This window comes from Centroberyx affinis, unplaced genomic scaffold, assembly GCF_046629955.1.
Source record: "Centroberyx affinis isolate AG114_WGS23_722 - 3 ecotype Tasmania unplaced genomic scaffold, CSIRO-AGI_Caff_v1 ptg000880l_1, whole genome shotgun sequence".
NCBI lineage: Eukaryota > Metazoa > Chordata > Actinopteri > Beryciformes > Berycidae > Centroberyx > Centroberyx affinis.
In genome coordinates, this window is record NW_027279471.1 from 114,181 (window position 1) to 140,822 (window position 26,642).

The 26,642-nt window shown below is 44.2% G+C and overlaps 4 protein-coding genes across 7 annotated transcripts in view; 2 read left to right on the top strand and 2 right to left on the bottom strand.

The window, feature by feature from the left end:
* Positions 1-177: 177 nt before the first annotated feature.
* haus7 (HAUS augmin-like complex, subunit 7) lies at positions 178-3,321 on the bottom strand. Of its 2 annotated transcripts, none has more exons than XR_011695246.1 (9): positions 3,256-3,321; positions 2,838-2,953; positions 2,669-2,733; positions 2,417-2,478; positions 2,126-2,316; positions 1,824-1,938; positions 1,135-1,351; positions 895-1,006; positions 178-793 (listed from the first exon to the last, which is right to left on the bottom strand). XR_011695246.1 is itself a non-coding variant. In XM_071521306.1 (9 exons), exons 1-9 carry the CDS (start codon positions 3,310-3,312, stop codon positions 732-734), a joined length of 993 nt encoding a protein of 330 aa, XP_071377407.1. In that variant the 5' UTR covers positions 3,313-3,321; the 3' UTR covers positions 178-731. The 2 variants fall into 2 exon arrangements, 1 of the variants encoding a protein (XP_071377407.1); XM_071521306.1 differs by having other exon boundaries at positions 1,139-1,351.
* Positions 3,322-3,400: 79 nt separating this feature from the next.
* On the top strand, positions 3,401-5,865 carry las1l (LAS1 like ribosome biogenesis factor). The gene has a single exon (XM_071521297.1). It carries the CDS (start codon positions 3,550-3,552, stop codon positions 5,269-5,271), a length of 1,722 nt encoding a protein of 573 aa, XP_071377398.1. The 5' UTR covers positions 3,401-3,549; the 3' UTR covers positions 5,272-5,865.
* A 921-nt stretch (positions 5,866-6,786) lies between these two features.
* crebzf (CREB/ATF bZIP transcription factor) lies at positions 6,787-10,211 on the top strand. 3 transcript variants are annotated; one of them, XR_011695244.1, is made up of 4 exons: positions 6,787-6,923; positions 7,790-8,630; positions 8,820-8,895; positions 9,332-10,211. XR_011695244.1 is itself a non-coding variant. In XM_071521295.1 (2 exons), the coding sequence occupies exon 2, from the start codon at positions 7,849-7,851 to the stop codon at positions 8,632-8,634; it is 786 nt and encodes a 261-aa protein (XP_071377396.1). In that variant the 5' UTR covers positions 6,787-6,923; positions 7,790-7,848; the 3' UTR covers positions 8,635-10,211. The 3 variants fall into 3 exon arrangements, 1 of the variants encoding a protein (XP_071377396.1); XR_011695245.1 differs by having other exon boundaries at positions 7,790-8,895; XM_071521295.1 differs by having other exon boundaries at positions 7,790-10,211.
* Positions 10,212-18,098: 7,887 nt separating this feature from the next.
* atp2b3b (ATPase plasma membrane Ca2+ transporting 3b) overlaps positions 18,099-26,642 on the bottom strand; it is a 30,440-nt gene continuing 21,896 nt past the window's right edge. The window contains exons 23-24 of the mRNA XM_071521289.1: positions 26,422-26,604; positions 18,099-18,629 (exon numbers count right to left, since the gene is read on the bottom strand). Of these exons, the coding sequence (XP_071377390.1) occupies positions 18,099-18,629; positions 26,422-26,604 (714 nt within the window). The remainder of the gene's footprint in view (positions 18,630-26,421; positions 26,605-26,642) is intronic.

Genomic DNA, 26,642 nt, shown 5'->3' on the forward strand with positions numbered 1-26,642 from the left:
CTGGTGGGATTAAAGTCTGCAACTTAAATTAGTCTTTTATTTATTCAGACAATTAGGCATATTAAAAGTATATAAAATACACTGGGTAGTGCAAAGGAAAATAAAAATTTAGGATTAGCCAAGTATAAACAGGAGGGATGCTGCTCACCCAATCCCCCCCCCCCCCCTTTCCTGATCACTCATTCACAATGCAATTAGTAACACTTACACTTTATATGAGAGATATGTAACAATTTTTGCACCCATTATGATGTGAATAATTACAAAGGTGACAAGCTCAACTCCTGCCCAACACCTCAGTCCTACCAAAATTTAAATAATAAACAGGGTGGACATACAGTAGCTGCATCCAACAGTGTTAGTTTCCTCTCCGAGATAGCACACAAAGGTGATGGGTGCAGTGTTGCTAAAATGTGCCACAGAATATCAATGGTGGCTGTCGAGGGTTAACCTTTATTTAACCACAACAGCAGCAGCTGTCTGAGCACACTGGCTCATTTTTCCACAGTTTTCCGCTTGACACTCAAAAGTTTTAACACACCGATAAATCAGACCTCCACAGTATAACCATATTCTTTCACTGTGAGCCAATGAGGTGCTGTACTTGTGCAGGTGGGGGTTAAGTGCCACCCCAACATTAACCTTGATCATGGTTGGAGGTTTTCCGGAGGCATCTATGCTATGCATGGTTATGCAAATGTCAGAGTTGCTATCAATATGTATATGCTTTGCTAGGCATGAAGCAGGGAAAGGAAGTCTCTGTATCGCCGGGTAAGTTCCTCCAATTGGTCCGCTGGAAGAAAAAAAACAAAAGAGAAACATTTCACTACGCAACATACAACGTGTGTGTGTGTGTGTGTGTGTGTGTGTGAGAGAGAGAGAATGCTCACTTACGTAATGTGCGCTTCTCTCCACGACTCCAGTAGCGAGGCTGTGTTTGTAGCTGCCTCACTCTGTCAGTCACGGACACAGACGCTTCTGATACCTCATTTAGCATTTCCAACTCCTGAGAAACAAAGGGAGAGCAACAGAAAAACATGTCGGTGTGACTTGCTTCTACATGTGATTCTTAGGGGGAGACAGATTTTTGCATGTGGTATAACTAACATCGTGCGTACATGTACATATGTGTACCTACCGTGTTGCAGGCCAGCAGCAGCTGGTGCACTCTGAGGAAGGTGTGTGTCTCTGTGCTGAGGCTGGGCGGGTCTCTGCTGCAGTAGGCTCTGAAGTCTGTTTCGTAGACGTGGCTGAAGGCAGCCATCAGCTGTTGGAGGTCACACACCGCCACACGCAACGCACACGGAGAGAAGACGCCAGGACTCTGAGCTTCGCTGTGTAGGAACTCACACTGAGGAAAATGGAGGGAGAAAGAGGAGGAACAAGCAAAAGGATAGCACTCATTAGTACTAATACATACTGTATATTCAACCAAATCCTAGTCCTAGTCCTCCTAGTCCTAGGCCTGATAATATACAATTAGGTGCATAAGAGGTTCATATTCCAAATCACATTAGTAAAATACCTTTTAAGGCTGTGACAAGACAATATAATTCAATTTTAATATAACCAAGCTCATGTAATTTACAAGTGCAAGAATCATGTGCAAGCAAACATGTCTCAAATGTTTATTACTACTCCCATTACACATATGGAAAAAAAGAAGAAAAAAAGCAATTCCAAGAAGGTGGGCAGAAAATCATAAGATTGGAAGGAAATTACAAACTCTCTTCAATTCATGAGGCTGTTTTTAGCACTGTCAGCCTTTTCCCATTGAAAGCTCTTCAATACTGCTGGCACACCCAGCCACACGCACACCGCACCTCTGACTGAAGCTGCTCCAACGCTGACTGAGTCGACTGCAGAAGGGCTGCAACATCAGCATCCTCTTCCCTACTTGGCCTGTGAAAAGACGACTTGTGGCCCTTACGTAAAGCCCTATAAGGTGAGGAGAAGGAGTAAGAGAGGTGAAAAGAGGAAACAGAGCAGGTAAAGTATAATGATATAAAGACAGTAACTCATGAAAACAACAACACAGCCTCATATTGGAAGGAAAGGTAAGAAGGAAAACATAAAAACTGAGGGAGAACATGTTTTGGAAGACAAAGACAGAAAGTGTGTGTACTTGATGTGTGCAGGCCAGGGGTCGAATGCGGGGTTGAGCACGTGCGTGAGGTGGGGCAGATTGTCAGCAGCGAAGAGCTCGTTCAGGAGCCCCTCTTCGTCCGTTTTGTGTTCAGCAGACCCCCCACAGCCTGGGACCAGAGTCAAGAGCTGCTGCAGGAACTGGAGCTGCCGGCGAGGGCTCGCATGGCCCTGGGTGGGGGGGGCAAAAACACAGATTAGACAGACAGAATGGGCTGCATCCCACTGTTCTGCAGCCCCATCTACACCAGCTTTACACAGCCTCTCTCACCCCGATCAGGTCCAAGTCGTCTGCTTTGCACAGCGTCAACTCCTGCCCAAGCATAGCCATCTCTGCTTGTACATAAAAAAAACAACAAAAACAATAGCAGGGATATAGCTTATAACAGCCTCAGGGAAACCAGAATGAAAGCGCATATTCACTGTCACTGAGATTTACTTTCCTTTCCATAAGGTTTTCCATCAAAAGTCATGCTAGACAATGAACCATGTGAATATACCAAGGAATGTTAATCCATGTTACCTTTACTCAAAACATCTGGGTCTTTGGACCTCAGGGAGGAAGCCTTGGCAAGGTTTGGATTGATGCTGTCAAGTGTTGGATAAAGAAAGAGAGGAGGAGGGGGTTATCTTGTACTTCACACTACAAATGATTTCAGTTTTGATGACAATAGGAGCAAGGCTTTAAGTACCTGCTGCAGATCCAAGCCAGTATGTCGGTGCGGTGCTGGGAGGGAGCACACAGCAGCTGCTGCATACTGTCTGCTTCTTGGAGATACAGACCCTCCACCAAGGGACAGGACGCAGCCTGAACCACAAACACAGATGCGACATTAGGTCACACAAACACGGTTTAAACATGGTGTTAGATGCGTGCAGAGCAGCCTGGACTCGTATCGTCCTCTGTTTAGACTCTAAATCAGAGCTGCACGAGCCTGTGCGTCATGTAGAGGAGCCGAGGCTAAAGCTAACAAACTTTTATCTACACTCAGGGAAGATAGACTCATTTAGCTGTCATGTAGATTACATCACCAACAAAGCTCCTGGGGGAGTAACTTTATTTTTCATATTATTCGAACTTAATTTTCATATTATTTTATGTTAATTTACCTGCAAGGCGGCGTAAATATTTTGTGCAAGTTGTTTTTCCTTCAAAGCACCCGCCATTTTCCAAATATAGTCCGTCTCAGAAAAATGACGTTACAGAGGTAAGGGCGACGAGTTATTATATCATTTCCGCTATGCGATACACTCGCTAGCTCCAAAAAAATTCAGGCTCCAAACACTTTGGCGCTGCTGAATATATATTTCGCTACATATTTGAGACAGAAGGCAGCATTTTCTCGACATATAAGTGCGTTGGGTCTAGGTTAAGTTTAGCGTACGGTTCTTGTACTGTTAAAAATGAAGAAGAAGAGCTCCGAGAAAAAACGCCATGTGGTGGCGTGGGTCAACAAGGCTGAGTGGGACCAGGTTCTGGAGTATTTGTACTCCAAGGACTGCGCCTTGCAGAAGTATGCCCTGCAGAGAATATCGGCCTGGAAAGGCAGGTACGCCAACAGCACTCCTGTGGCCGTGGAGAGCACGGCGGACCTGGTGCGGTGCCAGGTGCTGGACCGGTCCGGACAACTGGACGGGGACGACCTGGTCCTGCTGTACGGGACAGCGCTGGTCAGGTTTGTCAATTTAATCACAGAGCGTCAACAGGGGAGAACCGCTCGTCCGTTGAGAATGCTGGCTGGGAACTTGAACATCCCGGAGTGGATCGTAGACCTCAGGCATGATTTTACACACCGCAAGCTCCCTACCTTGAACTGGTGTCGGAAGGGCTGTAAGGTTGTTCTGGAGTGGCTGCAGCAGGAGTACTGGTCCAGACAGCTGGGAGGGGGGCTAAATGAGGACTGGGAGTCTCAGTCGGATGGAGAGGATGAAGAGAATGACCTGAAACGCAGAGAGGATGAGCTCATTGCAAGGCAAAAAGAAATGGAAGCCTACAAGGGCGCAAGGGAACTGTTGATATCTTTCGAAAAGGAACAGTACCAGGCTTTTGACGGACTGCCTGACGACAAGCAACAGAGCCTGTGGCCCGCCCCCTTTGCAGACATGAGCTGGATCCTAGCTGAGATCAAGCAGTTTGCTTTAGAGTCTAGTGAGACACTGATTGATGTGTTGATGGAAGATGGATTTCTAGTTCCCACCATTGAACAGCTGGAGTCATTAGGCTGTGACACTGCTTACGATGCCAGTTCCACTGTCCCCCAACTTCCTCAAGTGTTTCTGCGTTTTTGGCTGCCCCTCCTGAAGATGCTCAACTCGCCGTCCTTCATTCACCTCCTCCTGGAGAAGCTCTTCGTTGAACTTCAGCAGCTTTCCAGAGAGCCCAATAATCAGAGGTCCTTCTACATTTCAGCTTGGATCTCAGAGGTGATCCTCTGCAACAGCAACAGGTTTGCATATCATTTTGAAACAAAAGGTCAGAAGAAAGCCAGGATGAAGGACAGGATTTTTGTCAACCGCATCCAGCTGCGGTGGCAGCAGCTTCTCTCCGCCTGTCTGGATGCTCCCTGTTTCAGCACGCCTCATCTGCTCCAGCTGATCCTGGACGACATGGAGCATCCTTTGCCTTTGGAAACCCGACAGAGGCTGCTGCAGCTCTGCTCCATCTACACACAGACTGCAAACTCAGGAGACGATCCTACTCCAGAGCAGAGGGAGCAGCCTGTGTACACACTGGAGAGCTTACACGAGAAGCTGCAGCACTCCAGACGCCCGCTCCATACCCGACGCTCTAGGAACGACTCGGAGAGGAGCGAGTCTTTTCAGGAGCACCACGGGGCCGACGCTCAGGCAGAAAAGGCCAAGTTGCTCAGGGGATCTCCGTGGCAGGTTTGCACTGATAGAGTTCTGTGGAAGAACTATCCTCTTGGTAAAGTCCCAGGACAGTCCGAAGACCCTTCGTGCCTCATGGTGGACAACTACTCAACAATGACTGTGTTTGACCAGCCGGTGGAGAGCGCCACACCGCACAATGTCCCAGGAGTCCCGGCACCGCTGAGACCGACCGATGGCCCTCTTTGGACCCACAGCGATGTCAACAAATTGAAATCTGGACTACAGCTCTTTTAAATCATGTTGTGATACTGTGAAACATAAGCCTTCAACTGCTGGCACATTGATGAGTTATTGCTTTCTGTTGTTTTGACACTTTTTAGAAAAAGACAAAAAGAAAAAAAAACATTGGTGAAAATAAATATACTTCACAACTAAAAGTATTTACAGCCTGTTGTTGAATGTACATAGTTGCTGAATAACGCAAACCATTATATGTAAAGCAAATGCAAAAGCCTCCATGCCAAGTACCGTGTCCATACTATTTCCAGTAGGTGACTATGGTCAAAGTAGAGCTATGGTGCAGACATATTTAACACAGCCTATGTAAAAAAAACAGCATGTACTCTACTTAATAAGAAAAGTTTGTGAGGTAGAATTGGGAATTGGTTCATTCATTGATGGTTGAGTGCAGCAGGATTTGTTTCCTCTTTTTTTTCTTACACCTTACACCTGTTCTGTTTTCACTGTTAATGCAATTGTGAATCTCTTTGCAGAGAAGTTCAATTGGAAATCCTGCCAAAAGAGATGATATTGCAAGGCCAGTAGGGCGAAGTAGTTCAGTGTAATATATAATTTCTTCTACACACTTAATTGTTCAATAAAACCTTTTTCAACTAAAGTGAGATGATGGTGTTGTGCTTTGAGAGTTAGGATTTATGTTCATGTCTGTTGCCATATGATTGTTCTTTTAGATGCTGTCATGAGGAGAAAGGCCATGCTGCAGCTGTAAGTAATCACAGAAGTGTTGGTTTGGAAAGGATGTCTAATGTGGAGAACAGCCAATGCAGCATGAGCAGGCAAAATGTTTACACTGTGAAGGGAATTACAGGCAAGAAAGCATAAAGACAGACATAAGAAAAATACAGAAAAACAACACAGAACATTGTACAAAAGTAAGATACAATCAAACAGTCAAAGAGTAGAGATGATTAGTATATTCCTTTAGGTAAAGCCACATTTCTTGCATTTACTGTAATGAATTTAATTTTGCAATGGAAGAAGTGAGAAAGTCCAAGGATAGAAATGGTGATAAATGACAGTTTTCTGGATAGCAATGATAATGGATGCAGTGGAGGGTGAACTATGTTTAAAATATAATTGCTTATTAAAATGGGGATGAGAAGTGGCATATTGTAGGAACACATGGTTTGAAGGAATCAAGAGGGAACTTACTAGCTCAGTGATAATATTCATGTAAAGGTTATTACATCACCATTATGTAAAGAACATTTACCTTTATACTCCTCTACAGTAGGGGGCGCACATGAAAGCTGACCATGACTGTGTGTGTGTGTGTGTGTGTGTGTGTGTGTGTGTGTGTGGTAAACCAACTCTTGTCTAAAACAGAATATATGCTGTGAAAATGTCATTTGAAAACAAGACAATTTTATATTCATTCACTACCGATACCTTCCTAAATGTATTATCTATTTCACATTATTTATGGCTGTGACGCATGTTCGTCAATAAGGCTTTTATTTTGAATGTTATGACCGGAAGTGTTTATAATTATGCCTTGCTTGACGTCGATGTCAACGAAAACCGTCTGACCGCTCGATTGTCGTCGTTTTTGTGTTCAAGCTGCAGGACGATTTGCAAATCAACACGCCTCCATCGAAAGACTCCATACTGATATTTATCAAAGCATTTTTTTTTCATACAAGACGGTAAGTACTGTTTTAAAGAGCGAGGTTATCGGTTGCAAAATGCTGCGTCATTCTAGATTGGTTTTGTTAGCTAACTTAGAGCCGCGTGTCTTTAGTAAGCTTGGTAAAGATAGTTCTGTAATTAATTGCAAAACCCTTTAAAACATTCATAGTTTGGATTAAGTGCTGAACAATTTGTGTTTTCTATATCTGAACACCTTTCGGAATAACTGCACGCATTCAGCCTTCAGTCTTGGAACATTTACGTTATCCATTGACAAACTAACCTAACAGCTAGCTGTATTAGCTTTTTGGGGCCTAGCGTTAGTTGGCGAGCTAATGTTAGCTAACGTTACTACTTCGATAACGCTAACTTGTCAAACAGTTGCCACTCGTAACTATTTTGGATTGCATTATTAACGCGAGGTTAAGGTGGGACATAAAGTGAATTACAAAGCAACGTTAGATAACCGTCCAGTGCTAAAATTTCTGTCTGGGCTGTTGGCCTGCTTTAACGTTTGAGTTACGTTGGTAATGCATTTAACGCGCCCTTTCTCAACTGGGTAATAGCTCAAGGAGGTTTAGCTGCAGTCTGAAAGAAAATGGTGGCTGCCAGTTATTTTGAGCAGACTTTATTAGCTTAGATGACACCCACTGAAGATCTTTTCAAATGTTTAGACATATGTTCGACAATATTCCACATACACATTTTAAATACATGTTCTCTTGTATTCATGCCATTATTTCATGCACTTTTTAAAATTCTTGTTACATATCTGAATATCTTGAGTGAACTGATGAGTTAATTTGTAATCATGAACCATGTCAAGTTAACCTATTAATTGTTTGTGTAACACATTACAAATATCACTTGTCTGTCTTCACAGGTAAGGAATTCCAACATATCTTCTGGAGAGTGTGCTTGTGCTCCCATCCACAAGCCACAATGATCACCAGAAGAAGAGGCCGTGCGATCAGCAACATTGAGGTGCAGTCTCTCGAAGTTGAAGTCACAGATGCTGTGGAAACAATAGAACATCTCCCAAGTCCATCAGAGTGCTTGCCAACTGAGGATATCGACACAGCTGGATTAGATATAGGTGACTTCTTTGGAATTGAAGACCTAAAATGGACATTTGAAAGAGATGCAGACTCCCCGCTCTTCGATATTGGGTTGGAAGACTTGGGTGTGTACAGTGTCAAGGATCCTGATTCCGGGATTGAAGCATCAGCAACCCCGTCTCCAGAGAGAATGTCTTCTGACCTGACGATCAAGAGCAAACGCAACCAGTCCAGCCACATGATCAACAAAAACGCCATCGCCGCTAGGTTGAATCGCCTCAAGAAGAAAGAATATGTCAGCGACTTGGAGAAGAAAGTCGGGTTTCTGTCGACGGAGAACCGCTCGCTCAAGCAGGAAAACTCTCAGTTGACCAAGAGGGTAGAGGAGTTGGAAGATGAGACCAGGTACCTGAGGGCCGTGCTGGCCAACGAGAGCATGTTAGCCCAGCTCTTGTCCAGGCTGAGCGGTGTGAATGGGATGAAATTATCTTCCTCGCTTTTCCAGGGGCCCGACTCCAACGACCACGACTACGCGCTGCCCAGGAAACGTGTGAAAGTGGAGGAGAAAGAGACATCTGGCGGCGTGTGTCTGCACGTGGACAAGAACCACGTCTCAGTGGAGTTCTGCACTAAGTGTGCAGAGAGTGCAAGCACATCACTCAAAATGTAGGGTCAAGTACTTCTCTCTGTTTTCAGATATTGAGACTGAACTTGATATGGCTCAGTGTAATGAACTTCATGGGGCTTGATGAACACTGTTGAATTAGTTATGATTACCTAAGAACCTACAAATGTGCATGTTGTGAAGTGTGATGAAGCCGATGAATACTCGTTACTGCTAAACCTTGTTGACAGTTTTCTTCTAGGTAATGGTTGATCTACCATGCGGGATGAGTGGCTTTCAGAACACCTTTGCCTGCTTGACTCCATGGTAAGGATCAGACAAGAAAAGATGCTTGTTTTGTTTTTCTCACAGGCCTGAGGCGTTCTGCAGTGATCTTAGTTGTTTTCCCCACAGACAGTTGTTCTTGTTCCGAGTTAGTTGATTTTGAGTACTTTTATAATTGTTTCTTTTGGATTTTTATGTTTCATTTATAATGAAATGCTCTTAGCAGTTAAACTGTAAATAAGACCTAAGTCAAAGTATCCTAAATATAATGACAAGAAGCTGTTAAGATGAAGGTGAAGGTTCACAAGGAGTGATTTAGTTGAGAGTAAATTGGCTTTCAAACTGGAATTAAACTGATCCAGGGAAAAAATAATCTTAAAATACTGTCTTTTGGTTAAAATTGGTCTCTTTGTGAACCAGCACCATTGTACAAAAGAATACTTTCATTTAGCGCCGCCTATTTTTCTTTATGCTAAAGTGGATTCTGCTGTTGGAAGTTGAAGAGGCTGGACAAGCTGCTGCCAACGTGGCCTGGTATTTTTTTAAAGGTAGTATCGGTAACAAATGGTGTAAGTGACTGCATTTTACCAATACTCCACAACATCCTTAGCTCTCAGCAGTGTAGCTCATGCAGCATATATCTGGGGATGACTACAACTGCTCCATTACTGGTAGCAATGATAACTGAGGCTTAATGGTCTCATAATTATGTCTTGTATATATTGACATTTTGGAATGTAATTGCTTAACTCTTCCAAAATGATCTGGTTGATGTGGTGAAAACGCCAGATTTGTATATGAAAGTGTGTAACAGAATGTTAATATGTGTATATATAATTTTGATCTGAATAAGCATTGTTTGAGGAACATGGGTTCGGGGATATGTTTGACAAATAAATCATATTTTCAGTATGCTTTCAGTTAACAATATCTACTCTGCGTCTTGTTCTGTGCTGTTGATATTAATGCATCTCTTTTTCTCTTTCTAAACAGCAAGCTCTGCAGATAAAGGTCTTACTATTCCTGAACATTTGGGTCGAGTCTGGTAAAGGTTCTCAAAACAAATGACCAAGACCTCATTTGAATGGAAGCCCAAAGCGCTAGGAGAGGGCCCATCATGGTTAAAGGCAGACACCACTGAATTTCAGAGTTCAGATGTTATTCCAATGCCTCAAAGTGAAAAACACCCTAAAACAGAATGTGCATATTGTCCCCATGATCTGAAAAGATGTTGAACCTTGGTAGTACGTTAAGCTGTGTAGCTCCCTAGTCATGATATAACCCCCAAAATCAGCAATTCTGTTATCTGTTGCTCCTGTGAAGACAATTGGAGAATTGCGTTTTTTCTCTCTCCGTTCACTGCCATTGTATGGAGGAACAGGTCTCAAAATCACACTTCTAGCACATAAACAAGCACGAACAAAGCGGAATCTGACAATATATAAAAGAAAAACTAGTCATGCTGCTGAATTGTTTTGCTTTCTTTCTGTTTATTAAACCTTTCAGTTTGCACAAGAACAGCAATTCAGCAGCATTACTATTTTTTTTTTTTTTAAATATATATATATTGTCAGAATCTGCTTTGTTTGTGCTCATTAATGTGCTGGAAGTGTGATTTTGAGACCTGTTCCTCCATACAATGGCAGTGAACGGAGAGAGAAAATAACACACACCTCCAGTTGCCCTTGCCGGAGCAACATATAACAGAATCGCCGATTTTGTTTTATCATGGCCAGGAAGCTACACAACCCAAAGTACTACCAAAGTTCAACATCACTTTTAGACAGCTTAGCCAAGGTTTATGTACATGAGCAAGTCTCTAGCCAAGACACTATTCTGTGATGTCATGTAGGTATACTTTGTGGAGCTGTTTCCTCCACAAATGAAATCCACAAGTGTTGCTTGACTTAGCAGATGGTCGTTTTGCTCACTGGACTCTAGTTTTATGAAAGACTTGTGCATTTTTACTTGCCTCATTTGAACAAGCAACTGTCAGTGCTGCTTTAAGGTGGGTTTTCCATCTGTATTTGTGAATATTTCCTTTTCTCCTCTGAGCTTTGTCCCAATCTATGAAACCTCACCAATAATTATTCTGGAAGGAATAGGCCACTGACGGCGCCTGTGATAATTTTGTAGTTCTCCTTCAGAATGTGACACTTGTGGAAGTTAAAGTTAAGACAGTGTTCAGAGTCAGCCAAATTAATGCTGATGACGAGTTTAGCAGCCCCAGCCTATACATCGCTGTGACATCATAGGTTAGGAGGTTCTGGTGTTGGAAGAGCCATGTGCCCAGATGCTGCGTGGGTGGTCCCAGACCATTGGAGTAACATGTGAATTCTTAAATAAAGTGGTAGTCCTCTTTCATTTCTTTAATACTACCAATAAATCATAAGTGTATCAAGTCCAAGTTGTGGAAACATTTTAACGTTTCACTCAGCTCTTTGTTTTCATTTCCTGTTTTTACTTGGGGGACATTACGCATCACCAGTATTTTAGATGTGGGTCCTCTGCAATTTTTGCCTTCATAAGAGTTTACACCTCAGATGGGCTCTTTTTTCACCAAGATATTTGGTGTCCATTTGGTGCTGACTGGGCATTGCCATAAGCATCCAGTGTATCTGAAAATGTTGCCTAAAGAAAGTAATTGAAAGCTGTGATATGACTTCTTGGTGCTTAAAAAAAATGAAATGGAGATTTCTTTTTTGGTAATGTCTGTTTTATATGGTACCATGTAGCAACTAATCAAGAAATGACTTCAGATTTCAATAGCATTGTTGTGATTGTTTTCTTCAGTGAATTCAGGAGTGTCTAGGCAACTTTTTCAGATGCACTGGATGCTGAATCCTTCAGTGATAGTGAAGTTAGGTTCCAGCTGGTCTTGAAATATTGGGTTTTGAAGTATGCTTCAGTTGGGGAGCAAAACCCCTTAGATTGATATTGATCCATTTGTAATGGGGATTTTACAACAGGGTCAAGGTCATTTGACAAAACTGCAGGAATGTATCACACATTTCTTGTCCTGTTCAAGACATTAGATTCTGGTTGTTACCTTTTTTTTTTACTGTACCTACTCAACATTACTTGTCACAGTAAGGTTGAGTAGGGTTCACCAAGTTCACCTCCAAACATTTATATCATGGAATTCATGTTTTCATAATGGAGTTTTATGTTTGGCGTTAAGTGGGTGTAGACACCCATGATGCCATGTCCAGGTGGAGAGTTTTGCTACAGTGCTCAGTTTAGGCACCACTTGATTACTAAATTGCAAAACGTTTCACTCTGACTTTAGCATCAAAACACTTAGAAATGTAGGGTTTACTAAATACATCTTGGACAAGAAGTCCCCACTCAAATGATTTGGCTTGGACTTATAAAATATAGTTGTGTCCACTTGAAGCCAACAAACCATTAAACTTGCTACGGGTTTAAAAAGAAGCTTGGTGAATCTCATTTAGAAGATGGTATTGTTTTACAATTAATTCAGCACTCATTTTGTTGAACTGTTTGAAATACTCCATGCCCTGAATCCATCATGGGCTAATGACCAAAGGTCCTCAGCTGCACTCAATTATTGCTATATTTTACATAATTTTGACTAGATTTTGTTAGATGTTGAGCATTTTAAGTTTACTTGGGTTGAATTTATTTAGGATGACGATTATATGAATGAAAGTTTCACTTGGTCAGGCATAAAGGCCCATGCAAGTCTCCGTTGACCATAATGATGCCAGTGTGATGTAACTGAGGTAGGTCCAACTCACTAGATGAGTTACGTTGTCTTTTGGCCCATGGCTGCCATGCTGGCAGAGGACTGAAGGCTTCAAGTCCGGCTCGTGACGGCTGCTACAGGAAAGTACAGTCTCCGCAAGCATTAAACACACAGGCTGTATCACTGTCATGACTAATAGTGTTACATATCCAATATTATGACCATTATCAACTGAACTATCACAAAAACACTGAAGTGAACTGTAACATGAGAAACAAGCTATAGCAGGTTTAGGAGAATCCAATTGCCTCACTGTGTTAACATCGTTAACAAAAAAGTAATCCCATTGTAAAGTTTGTAATGGTACTATACACATGATACAAACTAAATCCATATAGGAATATTAAAATTATACTCAAGAGATGAAAAGACAAGCGCAGTAAGGTCACTACAACCGTCCTCAGACAGTCCCTCTAAGGTGAGATAGAAATGTATGGATGAGACTTCGTTATGAAGTGGCCAGCAGCGCTTTCTGAAGTAGGAGGATAAATGGACAGTACCGGAGACCTGGATATGGAAGGAGTGGATAATGCTCATGTAGGAAACGAGCAATTTGATTTCAGTCTATTCATTTGGTTTAGGCTATGCAGTTGTCCATAATGCCACAAGCCTATTTGTCACAAAAGCATATTCACAATACAATAAGCAACAAAAAAAACTGAGACGTTTTCCTTAACAAACAAATGCGGATTTGCTTGGGCTTATATTTGATTAGCGTTAGTTGTAGTGGGGCGGCCTGTAAAGGATTTTTCCTTACATTGCTTCCCTCTGCAATATCTGGCAACTTTACCTGGAACACGGCCACCTTCAGGATAGGCTGCGAAACAGAAGCTTGTAAATACGGTTTTTAGTCTCTATTTAAGTTTGTAATCAGACACATGGCTTCCTGATAGATTATGAGTGTTTTATGTTCAACTTTAGTAGTGAAAATATTTTGTCTGGTTTTGCATTTTGGCGATAACAAGAGGCACACTGCCCTCTGCTGTTGAAGTTGGTCCTTTACAGTTTCAGAAGGATAAAAGAAACTGCTTGGTGCAGCCTTGCACCAGTGTGAACAAACAACACAGAGCCACACAGACTTTGTCAAAGTTATTATTGTAGAATACTTTGATGTATTTTTTCTTTCATACAGACAAAAGGTGTTGGACTTATTCCCATTAAATTCTCTTAGATTTCCATACAGTTTTAGTCTACAGTATACAGGTGTGTTCTTCCTCATATATAGATATTTATTCGCTTAAATAACAGGCAGGTAACTCTTTAATATATTCAATAGTCTTTATATTCTTTTTTCTTCTTTTTTTTTTTTTGGTCTTTTTTCATTTCAGCACAGTTAAGGCTGCATTTTCTGTCTGCGGAACAGCACTGCAATGTGCAAGAAGGGGGACCATTCCACACACAATATTTACAACAGTATGTATAATGAATAATGTAAAACCTTAATTTCTTCCCGTCGTGACATGGCAGTAAAATACTTGGAGCAGATCTAAAAGAGCAGCCTAAACAACGCACGCCACGGATGCGCTGCACTTCTGCAGTCTCTAGCTCTGCGTCACCCTCCAGTTCTCCATCCTCCCTGGGTCCCCTCTTTGTCCAGTCCTGTAGATCATAATACAAGGTATAATGAGGTACACTTTGTATCTCCTGGTCTCTATTTACAGAGTGGTGTCTCTGGTCTTAAGAGAGACTAAGCTTCTCCACACCTCTGCACACTTCAGGGGCTGTTCAGTGGACAGAAAACACAGCCCTCAGAATATGCTCAGGAGAATGTGCAACTGTCCTTTTTTTTTTTTTTTTTTTCCATCAGTGGGAGCACCGGTGGAGAAAATCAATAATAATCATAATAATAATAATAATAATCATAATATACAAGCGCTTCCATTTTGTTGTTCCTCTCTTTACAAAAAGCAATAGGATTAAAATAAAGAAAGAAACATCAAAAAAATAAATAAAAGTGTAACAGGAACTTAGTACCTGTAAATCAAAGATGCACATGTGCACATTTGGGCGATCTGTACAGTAGTGGTGCAGTTGTACAATAATTAGTGGGCTTGCTGCAAGCACTAACCAACTGTCTAATCACTTGTCTAACTGACCACCTGTCTGACTGACCTGTAACTGCCTGTCTCACTAACCAACTGTCTAACTGACCACCTGTCTCACTGACTACCTGTCTAACAGACCTGTCTACCTGTCTAATCACCCGTCTAACTGACTGACCTGTATCCCTTTACTTCCAGCTGTTTGCAGCAAGCCCACACAGTTTCTCCAGGAACTGTTTTTCTAGTTTATAACTTTGATAGTAAATATATTATAATATATTCTTTTTCACATTGTGTTTTCCCTCCTGTGAAATTGTCTCACAACATCATGATGTAACGTGGCTGGACAGATGGACAGAGATGGCTGGAACTGGACAGTCGAATTTACACCATTGTAGATTATCTGCCTGTTGGTGTGTGTGTGTGTGTGTGTGTGTGTGTGTGTGTATGCGTGTGTGTTTTGTAGACTGTAGAAAGCATTGATAGAGCTGTGCTAAGAGGTGCTGAAATAGAATAGATCAGGTTAGACTGAGAATAGGATGTGGGTGTGTGTGTGTGTGTGTGTGCGTGCGTGTGTGTCAGAGAGAGGAGAGAGCAGATGTGGAGAGATCATAGCACACAGTAGTGACAGTAGCCTAAATGATTTACCAACACATAAAGAGTGACATTAATGATACCAAATGCATGCTTCAAAACAGACAGACCAATACAATGCCGCCACCCACCTGCCCTCTGACAGGCCGGTTTTGGGCGGCGGCGATGATGATGGGCATTCAAGAAGACAGAGTTCTATACAGGTAAGGGTGTTTCCCAGAGAGCCCCGCGCGCATCCAGAAATAGAACTAGCAGGACAGACATGTTTCTCTCGCCGTATTTGCATGTATTGAACGTCCGTGTTGTACATTTTGTCTAATTCTATGTCTGGGTACAGCTGTTGACATGGCAGTCTGTTGCATATTGTCTGCCCCTGCCTCGCTCTGGTGGTGGGACCCGTCGATAACTCGGGGATTTCGGGCTCGTCGGGAGATAACTGAAGGAGGGGAGGGAGGGGGAGAGGGGAGAGGGAGGTGGGGGCGGCGGTGGAGGGGGGGGGGCTCCGGGGTTGCATTGCATTGCAGTCACGCTCCGAGGCAACATGACGTCAGCGGTTCGCCCACACCTAGTGCAACATGGGATACAGGAGGGCACTCTCACACCCAGTCTGGAATGTGATGAGGTCATTTGGAATGTTGTATGTTCCATGGAATGTAGAGGTGGAATAGGCGAAATGTGGGTGGAATGTGTTGATGTCATGAACGCTACGCCCGCTGTCATATGGGCGGCTATCAATATGTTCTCTGTGACTGTTTCGTTGGGATCTGCTCGTGCAATATGTTATATGCCCTGTTATTTTGGATGGCTCCAAGATAATACGGCATCTTAAGGTTCCCAATCAGCAAACCGTACACGATGGTGAAGGGGAATGCACAGTATTTGCTGAAGTAATGAAACAAGGACATGACATACAAGCTCTCACTGGCCAGATTGCTGATCTGAGTGGGCTTTGAGCCTGATGGCCGGAGCAAAAACTGGCCACTGAAGGGGATCGTTGACATAATCAGACATGGGTCTGATTGCTGAAGTGGTCGGTTGCTTCTCAACAGTGTACACTGATTTCTTCTCCTTCAAAATGGCTGGACTGAACAGGTGAAACGAAACAGAATCTCTGTCGCTTTATATCCACAATACACACGGAGATGAGTAGAGGACAACGCTACACGATGGAGACGACCCGATGGCGCGTGAGCAGGAGCGGGTGGACGTGTGAGTGAGTGCATGTCAGTCTTAAAGGGCCATCGCCTGTGCATTGTGTGATTGATGGCATTTAAAGGGTTAATGCTTCACAAGCATTCAGCTTTTAAACCAACTCAAAGACGCCGACACACCCAACGGCGAGAGACCAGAAGAGAGACGGACGAGAGAAAGAGAGCTGAGGAAAAAGATTTCGAAACGACGACCGGACCGAGGAACAGCAAGAGAGAAGATGATGGAGCGAGTAACAGAGAGATAAGAAGACTGGAAGAGGGCCGCGTCTCGGGCTCGTCCCAGGTGAAGTCCATAAACGGTAATCATACATACTCAGTTCATCGACATGGTGGGAGGCTGCAAAGTAAGTTAGCACTGTATGGGGTGAGTGTATGTATACAGGTGCACACCACAGAGTCAAATCAATATCAGGTCCCGCCCACTGCATCATGTCAGAGCCGGGCAGGTGGGATTACAGGTCATGTGGACTCATGGGGCGGCATTCAAGGATTGGCTGGGTTGGAGAAAGAACAGTGATGGCCATGAATTGTTCTGTGTGTTGTTGCCAGACACTGAAATTATATATATATCTATATATATATTTCCCCCCTCCTTTTCTTGTTTTTTTTTGCAGCCATTCTATTATTTAATTACTATTAGGTTTAAATGAACAGTATCCTTGTTTGCATTTTCTGTTTTTGTTGTTTTTTGTCAGTTTTTTTCAGAAGAGACAAGACAATACACGTACACACATAGAAAGAGAGAAAGAGAGAGGAATGAAACCTAAAAAAAAATTAACAGATTAAAAAAATGATGATTGTTTGATTGATGTAAAGGTTTTTGCATGAGAGCAGAGAGAAAAAAGATGAATAAACAAATGTAAAAGAAAGAAATGAATGAACACCAATAAATAGAGAAATAAATAAAATCAATAAATAAATGGAAATGACTGAACTGTAGTTAAAGCTTTAACAAAGCGTCAGTTATATCGCAAGCAAAGTAGTGATTTCAAAGTGGCTGTCGATCATAACCAGATAAATGATGATGATGATGACAATGGTGTCACGGCAGGTAGGTCGGTGGGTAGGGAGTGACACGAACGCTAATGATGAACACCAATAGAAACAGAGTGAGTCAGCCCCCATAGCCACACGGCCCTGTTCTGCTGATGCATTGTGGGATGTGTAGTTTTGACCCGACGGTGCCCGTTCCCTTCCCTCCCCACCCCACCGTTGCTCCAACAACCGCAGCCAGAGCAGACCTGTGCGCGGATGACGAGTGTGTGTGTGTGTGAGGTCAGGGTGGGAGGGACGTCGTTTTGGAGGGGGGGGGAGGCGGTAGAGAGGTGGTGGGTTCGGGGAGGTCGGATGGGTGGGCGGGTGGGGGGGGGGGGGAGTTGGGGGTCAGACTGAGAGGGCCGGAGCAAGGGCAAAGGGAGGGAAAGTCGCAATGTTCTCAGGGAGTTGTCAACCATTGTCCACTCCCTCCTGCACCTCCCTCATCCTTCGCTCCCTCCTCCGCGCTTGTTATAAGGGAGATCGGATATGATGAAAATGTCTTCTGTGTGTCCTCAGCCCTCTCTCCCCCTCTCCTCCCCTCCCTATGACTCCGCTCCTCTTCTCCTCTGCCCCCCACCCCCTGCAGCTCAGTTATAAGGAGGTCTCCACGCAGTAGAGATGGGCCAGGTGAGGGGGAGAGGGAAAGGGAGAGGGTTTCGCCAGCCTGTCCCTGCCATGATGGTTGTGGTGGTGTTGGTGGTGGTGATGGTGGTGGGGGTTCCGGTTGCTAGGAGTTACTGCGGTGCTGCTGTTTCTGTTGCCGTGGGCGACCGTTGAACTGATGCTGCTGCTGCTGCTGCTGCTGCTGTTGTTGTTGTTGTTCCTGTTGCAAGGGGTCACCGGGAGGCTGTACTGGCGGTAGGGTCGGGTGGGGCGGGTGCGGGCCGGGGGCTGGGGCTGGGTGGGAGGGGGCGGCGGCTTGCGGAGGGCCGGGTGCAGGTGCTGGTATCTGCTGAGCTCCGATTCGTCGTCCACGTCGGTGTCGTCGATCAGCGGGATGTTGTGGATGAGGTCGTTGATGAGGAACTCCGGGTGGGCCATGAAGTTGTGGATGGAGTTTCGGGATTCCGGTTTCTCCCGGCCCTCGTACAGCGAACTACGGAACGCTTTCACCACTCGCATCTGCCGGACAGGAGGGAGGACGAGGGAGAGAGTACAAGAAAGAAAGAAGAGAAAGTGAGACGGAAGAAAGGGAGAGGGGGAGGCAAGGGAAACCCAGAGACAGACAGACGCGTCCTCCGGCAGACAGACAGACTAACTGACAGACAGATGGACACTCAGGGCCAGGTGGCTACAGGCAGAGTTTATACCAACGACTCCTCTCAAGGTAGCTTCCTGACTCCCAAAGGTCACATTGGTATTTCTCTAGTTTTTGGAGACAGAGAGCAGTATTCCTGATAGGGAATCCTGATAGGACTGATAGGTACAGTCATTGTGCAGACTAGAGCTTTAGTTATACAAACATTGAGTCAGAGCTGCTCTGGATGCAGAAATAATCGTATTGGTTGAGTTAAACCTCAAAGAGCCACAGTTTTTGGGAGCGGAAGTTGGCTAACTGACAAACTTTAATGGCAGAACTGAACTCTGAAACATAGATTACATGTTCTGGACACAGCTAATGTGAAGATTACATTCCTCCACCACAAAAGGATTATGTGACAATAGCACGAATTGGGCATGCCACTTTAACCTGTTTGTCATATGAGAAGGTTAGCTAACGGTTACGTTTAGGCAACTAAAACAACTTGGTGAAGGTCAGGGTTAGGTTTAGGCAGCTAAAACTTTGGTTAAGGTTAGAGTGAGGCTTTGGTCATGGTTACATGAGAAACGCCTTCTCTACAAATGAAACAGTAGGAAACTTCTTGGCATGACCAGGGTCGCCAGAGTTGTAGGCAAGTATATACACTCATCCACCACTCCACGCTAGTTCAATATCAAAGTGCTGCCTGTTTCTAGTCATGTCTCTTTCATGTAATCGTTTTGTGATGGGGAAATTAATTTTTGGAGCACATATTTGCATTTTAAGACATTATTACAAAATTTTGGATGACTCAATCTGCAATCACCTTAACCTTGATAACACAAATAAGGTGAGCAAATATCTCAAATAATACACTATTAAGCAAGCGTCCACCTGATCCTGTGTGTCTCTTAAAGACAAGAGTGAAAAGAAAATCAATGAGCAAACTGTTCCAAAATGAGTTGGCTAATGACACATGTTTTTTGTCAGTTCCCACACGATCAACCAGACCAAACAAGACAAGAGCATTCAGGAGCCACCATCACAAAGACCACAGAAGCTGCAGACCATCCGCATCATACACACGTGGCATGTGTGCGTGTGTGTGTGTGCTAGAGGGGGAGGAGGGGGGGTGATATGAGTGGGAAAAACACTCAAACACGCAAACATTAGCACACTGGAACACACACATGCACACACACAGATGAGGATGGTTGTTAGACACAGATGAAGAAGAAGCATGGAGGGTGAGTGTGTTAGTTTAATGTACAATGAAAAAGGAATCAGCAAGAACCTATAGCAGTGACCACACACACACACACACACGCACACAAACATACATGCAGCAGCGGTCGTAACTGGGAGTGAACCAATGGATGAGCTGTTTCCACATCATGTGACTTGGAGGTTGACGTCCACATGCATTGTCAAGCTGTCAATCATGGGTGCTGATTATTCAAGAAAGCTAGTTCATACGTGCAAACACACATACAGCCAGACAGTGAGTCAGTCAGTCAGCCACTCCACACACACACACACACACACACAAAATGTACTGCAGCCATGCAGCAGTGAGCGAGACAAAGGAGAGACAGGATGATTGTAATGATGATGATGATGCTGATGAAGTTGCTGCAGGATAAAAAAAAACCAAGTCTTGCAAAACAGAAAAGTGACATCACAGAGAATCAGCAGGTTAGAACAGTGTGTGATTGGTTAGATTATTAGAAACAGAAGGTGATTGGTTTAAAGGTTGGAGCGCAACGCAGGCGTCAGCCCTGTCACACACAAAGAGGCAGCCAGGTCATGCTGAATCAGATCTTTGTCACTTACATGCTCTCTCTCTCTCTCTCACACACACACACACACACACACACACACACACTCCAGAGTGAGGTCTATGAGTGCACTTCAAGGTATATTATGCAGTGTATGGTGTATGCGTGCGTCAACACATTCTTTTGCCACGGCAGTCAGTCCATGCACCCTTCCCCCAAGCCCAAACAGAGGAAAAGAAGCAGCATGAGCTCAAAAAGAAACAGAAACAATCCAGTGCAAACAGACACACTGACAGGCACGAGCAGGCAGAGCCGTACATAGAGACAGTTTGGCCACATGGACTGCAACACCGATCGGAATCCAAATTGTGGTTATGAATGGATGAATGGTCAGGCAGCAGAATGGGGCCCGGTGGTGCAGTTGGCCAAACTAGGAGGAGAGTCTCTATATATGACTCTGGCATACAGGACAGACAGACAGACGGACAGAGAGACAAACAGATAGACAGACAGACAGACAGACAGACAGACAGACAGACGGTCAAGCAGTAGGTTCAGTGCTTATCTGTTTTTCCAAAGAGCCTGTCAGACAGTAGAAAAACACCTCATGCAGACTGAGAAGGTTTCAGAATGTTACTTGCTCACTTCGTCAGCGCTTGGTTTGTTTTCATTTTGTCTCCGTGGAAAGAGTAAACTTTCGAGTATATAACGCCCACGGAGTGACCAGAGAGGCCTGTAGGCCAGGGCACTGCTGAGTTACTTATTTCTCTCACCCACTCTCTCTCTCTCTTGCTTTTTCTCGCTCTCTCTCTCTCTCTCCCTGCCGGCTCTTTCAGCAGTGCTTGATGGAAAAACGTGATGGTTAAAGAACGAGAAGGAAAATAGGCGCTGGGAGGTAGAGGCTGCTGTGTGCAAAACAAATGCTGATGAGAAGAAACGGCAACAGAAACACAGGGAGAAGCTGTGAGGTAGATGACTGGTTAATGGCTCCCGTTTCCCGCCGTGCGGCCCAACACTGAGTAGCACCCACCCTGGATAGCTGTGGCTGAAGCTTTGAAGATGGCCGCGCTCCAATCCATAGCATTATCTGAACAAATTTTCCTCAATTCATTGCATACCCTCTTCATGCCTCCTCTTCACATCATGTATAAGGAGTAGAAACTAAGGGAGAAGGCTGAAATCTTCTTTTTGAATATGGAAGAGTGTGAGCAAAGAATTGAGGAACTGAGGATGGATTTGAGATTCAACCCATAAAGCCTTTCTACTTCCCCTCCATCCCTCCTGACCAAAGCAAACTCTCTATATCCATCTCTGTCCTGAATCCCACCCAAGTCTAGCACCTGTGAAACCTTCCATGTATGTGTGGGTAAATGAAACTAGGAAGCCCAGTCTGAAATGAAAACAAACTGGATCCATAGATCGGTCCAAATGATCCAGAGGCATCGCTAGGGCCCAGCACAGCTCAGGTGGAAGAAAGCAACGTTATATGGAACAGAGAAACACTTACTTGTTTAGTGATATTTCTATCAAATATTGTATTTATTATTTGAGTTTTCTCTGGGCTCTTTCCTTACCAAATGATGACAGATTTGGCTGTAAGAATCAGGGAGGTGATGGTGTCCACGTCAGAACTACGCACACCATACTGCAATGGGGCACAGTGCCAAGTGTGGGGGCCGTGTCTGCTTTGCAATGAACTCTGGGTAGTGGAGTTCAGTAATAACCCTGAGGCTCTCTGCGGCCGAGCAGCAGGGGAGGGGGAGAGGTCAGTTTGCCTTGGCAACACACTTGATCACTTCCTCAAACTAGACCAGGGTCAAACAGCAGTTGCAAGTAATTTGTAGCGTTTGTTTGTTGCTGGGAGTACCAGAGGGGTGGGGTTTGCCACATAGGAGCATACAACAAGTGGGTGAGCAGAGAGTTGAGGCAATCACAGGAAGAACTTGACAGTCTGGTAGACTTTTCTGTGACTGAAAGTTTATTTGACATGTGAATTATCCTCATGCGTAAACCCCACCCATCTGATTCCTGAAGTTTAAAGCAAATGCAAATAATTATTTGCAAATTTCATTTGACCCAGGGCTGCCTCCAAACCACATGAAGTGATTAAGAAAAGCAAACCTGGGGTACATTAAACTCCAAGTTAAATGCTTGCTCCTTCACATTCCCTCCTCGTCACATTTGTTTGTCCAAATCCATTTGCCTTCTCATCAGAAACTGAACCACAAGAGGATGACTTAAGGTCAAAATGCAAGTATGTGTCATGCTACTGTTGAGTAACAGATTTGGACACAACAAGCCCTTCAAATCAAGGGAAAAGAATAGAAAAAGCAAGCAATGAACTTAAAACTAAAGGCACCCCTGTCAAGTGGCGGCACCTGAACCCTTTTCTAATACTTTGACAATACATCCCTCCTTCCACACCTTCTTCAGATGAGCTATGTTACCTTTTATTCTCCCCTTCCATCAGTCAGCTAAGGCTGCAGATTACGTCAAAGCTCGGGCTCCCCTGAATATAAGCAATTATGCTATAAGTGATGGAGAGAAGGATGTGTTTCCAAAGTATTTAACCGAAGCCCAGGTAACTCCTAGTGTCTATAGAGGATGGAAACAGCCAACAATATGGTGTCAGCAGCACCGACGTGAGCCTCTCTCTGTAACTACACCTACTGGTGATGGAGCAAAGTGGGGAGGAAGGCAGGGTGGAAGGAAGGAAGGAAGGAAGGGAGCAAGGAAGGTAAAGAGAAGCAACTGAGGAGGAACCGTGAGTAGACTGAAATGAAGAGACAGCACAAACACACACATGCATGCACACACAGGCACACGCACACGTACACAAGCATACAAGCACAGGTGCGCGCACGTACACATACACAGATGCACTCGCACGCCGACAGAGGAAACACAGAACACACAGAAACCAATCTACGGCTCAGCAAGTCCACGTGCACGCACGCAAACACACACTCGCACACACAGACGCACGCAGAACTGACATACAAAGAAATAAAGTTAAAACATGAGGGATGGACACTACCCTACTAAGGAGATGGAAGGATGACAGTAAAAAGAGGAATGAGGAAAAGGACAAAGAAAGACACAAATAAATAGAATTAGAAAATAAAATGAAGAGAAACCGACTAAAGAAATCTTATCAGTATGCTACACAAGAGCCTGTATTTAGATCTGGTAGAATCTAAATACCTCTAAAGTGTCTACAAAAGAACAACTCTACTTATGAACAATTATAACACATTTCAGAGAATATTTCTGTTGACGTGAAGCAAACGGGGAACCTGTAATACCTCACAAATATGGAGGAAAGAGGAGAGAGTGACAACCGTGATGGAGAAAGAGAGAGAGAGAGACAAAGAAACAGACATGAGAGGGAGAAATCGGTACGTTTGGAGACATCAGGGAGGAGAGAGCCAAACTTGTGACGTCAGAGCTGGAAATACTGTTACAGAAAAAAAAAAAAAAAACAGTTGACAACAATGGCAGCACTGAACTAAAAGGAGAGGAACAGAAGGAAGTGAAAAAGAAGGCTAGAGCGATAGAGGAAGAGGACACTTTACAGGTAACAGTCTTGGAAACAGCAGTGCATTACGGGGCTTTTATACTCGAAGGTTTACAGTTTAACGGAGAACTGCAGAAGCCATGTGAAAGCCATTTGGTCATGAGTATGCATTCTGTAGCATAGTGGGAATCAAATCATAGTGTTTTCTAAATAGAAACTATAGAACTGTTAGCGCTACAGCAGTACTATAATCACAGGTTGCTTATTAAATAATCACACCACTCCTTCACATTTCTGAGTTGGAGATAAATGTCAACCACAGTAACCACGCTTGACCTCATTCACAGACAGGAGATAACACACAGTGCAGGAAGAGCCGCCATTTTCTTTCTGAACTTCGGGCTGCGTCCAAATTCTCTACCCATGCTTTCTTAGAGCAAATCAAGCTCTTTTCAATGCTCAAGCTCCCCTCAAATCACCTTCTTTCATTTCATTCAACTTTGTAAACCCCAAATAGTTTCAAGGTGTAAGTGAAAACTATCTCCATGCTGCTCCTCTCCTGTCAGGACACTGGCCTCTCAGGCAGAAAGAGAACGGCGAGCCGACCTCCCGCACCAACCGACACAGAACAACAAAACAAGACTCTGGGACTGGGACTGGACTGGAATGGGACCAGACCAGACCAGACCAGACCAGAATAGACCGGGACACAGCCGGTCGGGACTGGGTGCTGTTTGAAAAGGGAGAGTAGAGAAGAGAGGAGACAATGCACACACACGAGCAGCGAGCGAGCCGGAGGGAACACAACCATAGAGAGTAATACTGCAGTCCACGTGCCGTGCAGCAGTGTGCGTGAGTGTGTGTGTGTGTGTGTGTGTGTCTATGAAAGAGTGTGTGTGAGAGAGAGGAAGTGAGTGACTGACTGCATGCGTGAATGTATGCGTGTATGTGTGTGTGTGTGTATGTGTGTACGTGCGTTCGGCGGACTCACTCCCGGGGGCTGGGCTGGTATTGGCTGTTGCGGTGGAGAGAGCTACGTGAGAGGGGGTAGAGATAGTGTTTACGTCGTGGAGCTGACTGAGCACAGAGGAGCGCCGTCTCACCGCTCCCTGAAACGAACCGCTTCGCTTGAACGTGCTCACTACCTCCATCTGTAGGACAGAGACAAAACAGCAACACTCAGTGACGGTAGGAAAGCCCAGTCTGGGTGTGTGTGTGCGTGTGTGTGTGTGGTTTTCATGGCACATTAGAAAGGACTCCAAACCCCCTATGATGGAAGATGTTCTTTTCTTTCTGGATGTTACTGACAAACTTCAGAATTGTATAAATAATGGGAGTGTAAATAAATATGTACAAAACAGAAAAAGTGAAGAGATTTGACAGTATAATGAATGTGTATGTGTGTGTGTGTGTGTGTCTGTCCACACATTCAGACAAACCCTCTTAATGAAAAATTGACCACTTTACGCAAAGATAGGCACTCAAGCAGAGAGTCTGGACTGCCTCTTTAACCCTGCTAGGAGGCTGTTAGTAGATAGTGATCACCCTTAATGTTGTTCATGTTGATGTTGTTTTGCTGACTTAATGTCCGTGCTGCAGACACTCTCACATAAAGCAGTGTGAGAATCGATCAATTAAAGTAATCAAGCAAGTCAACAGCCTGTCTACTTAGCCTGGCTTGTATGTGTAAACACAACCACGCAGACGCGTGCAGCTGAGCACGCACAGCCGAACACACACACACACACACACTCTCACACAGTAGTCTCTCACACTACTTTACGAGTGTCTAAAATACACTTCCAGCAACAGAGTTAGAGAAAGCCATTTCAAGACATTTGAGCAGAACAGAAAAGTTAGCTGTGCTGGAGAGAAAAACTTGAATCATTATGTTTGGCACGAGTCAGAGGAACAGGACAGAAAGAAGGAGAGAGATTGACTTTTGAAGAGTAAGAAGAAAGGAGGCAAAATACCTTGACTTATCTACTATGGCATATCTGTCAAAGAGGAATCACGATGAAATGCAAATAACAGTTTTTAGTGATGAACTACACAGTATTGCAGCAGACTGAAGGCCCAATATGTTGGTGTGTAAAGGGGCCATGATGTACTGACAATTTATTTGGGCAGTGTTGCTATGCAATTCAGCAACAGTATTGGCATTATTATTCTGACATTGTCACTGGTTTTGATGTTTCTGCACATTTCCCATCTACTTATAAATCACCTTAAACAAACTGCGTGTGTACCATGACCATGTGAAGCCTCTGATTGATACAACTGCTGGTTGAGCTGTAGTGGTATCTGGACACCTTTGGGTGTAACTAACTGAGAGAGTGTTTGGGTTATGGTTGTGTTGGTGGTCCAGTCCAACAGTACCTGGGTCTGGATGCGGTTGAGGCCTCTGAACCAGAGGATCTGTCCGCGGCGCAGCTCTCTCTCAGCGCAGTCAATCTCCTCCTCGTCCTCCGCCAGCTCCTCCCCTTCGTCCTCCCCGGGCTCCAGGCCCAGCCCCGCCTCCTTCAGGCATGGCAACCGCTCCGTCGGCACCGTGGCGATCAGCTGTCGCCCAGGTAACACACATGGAAACACTAGTCATT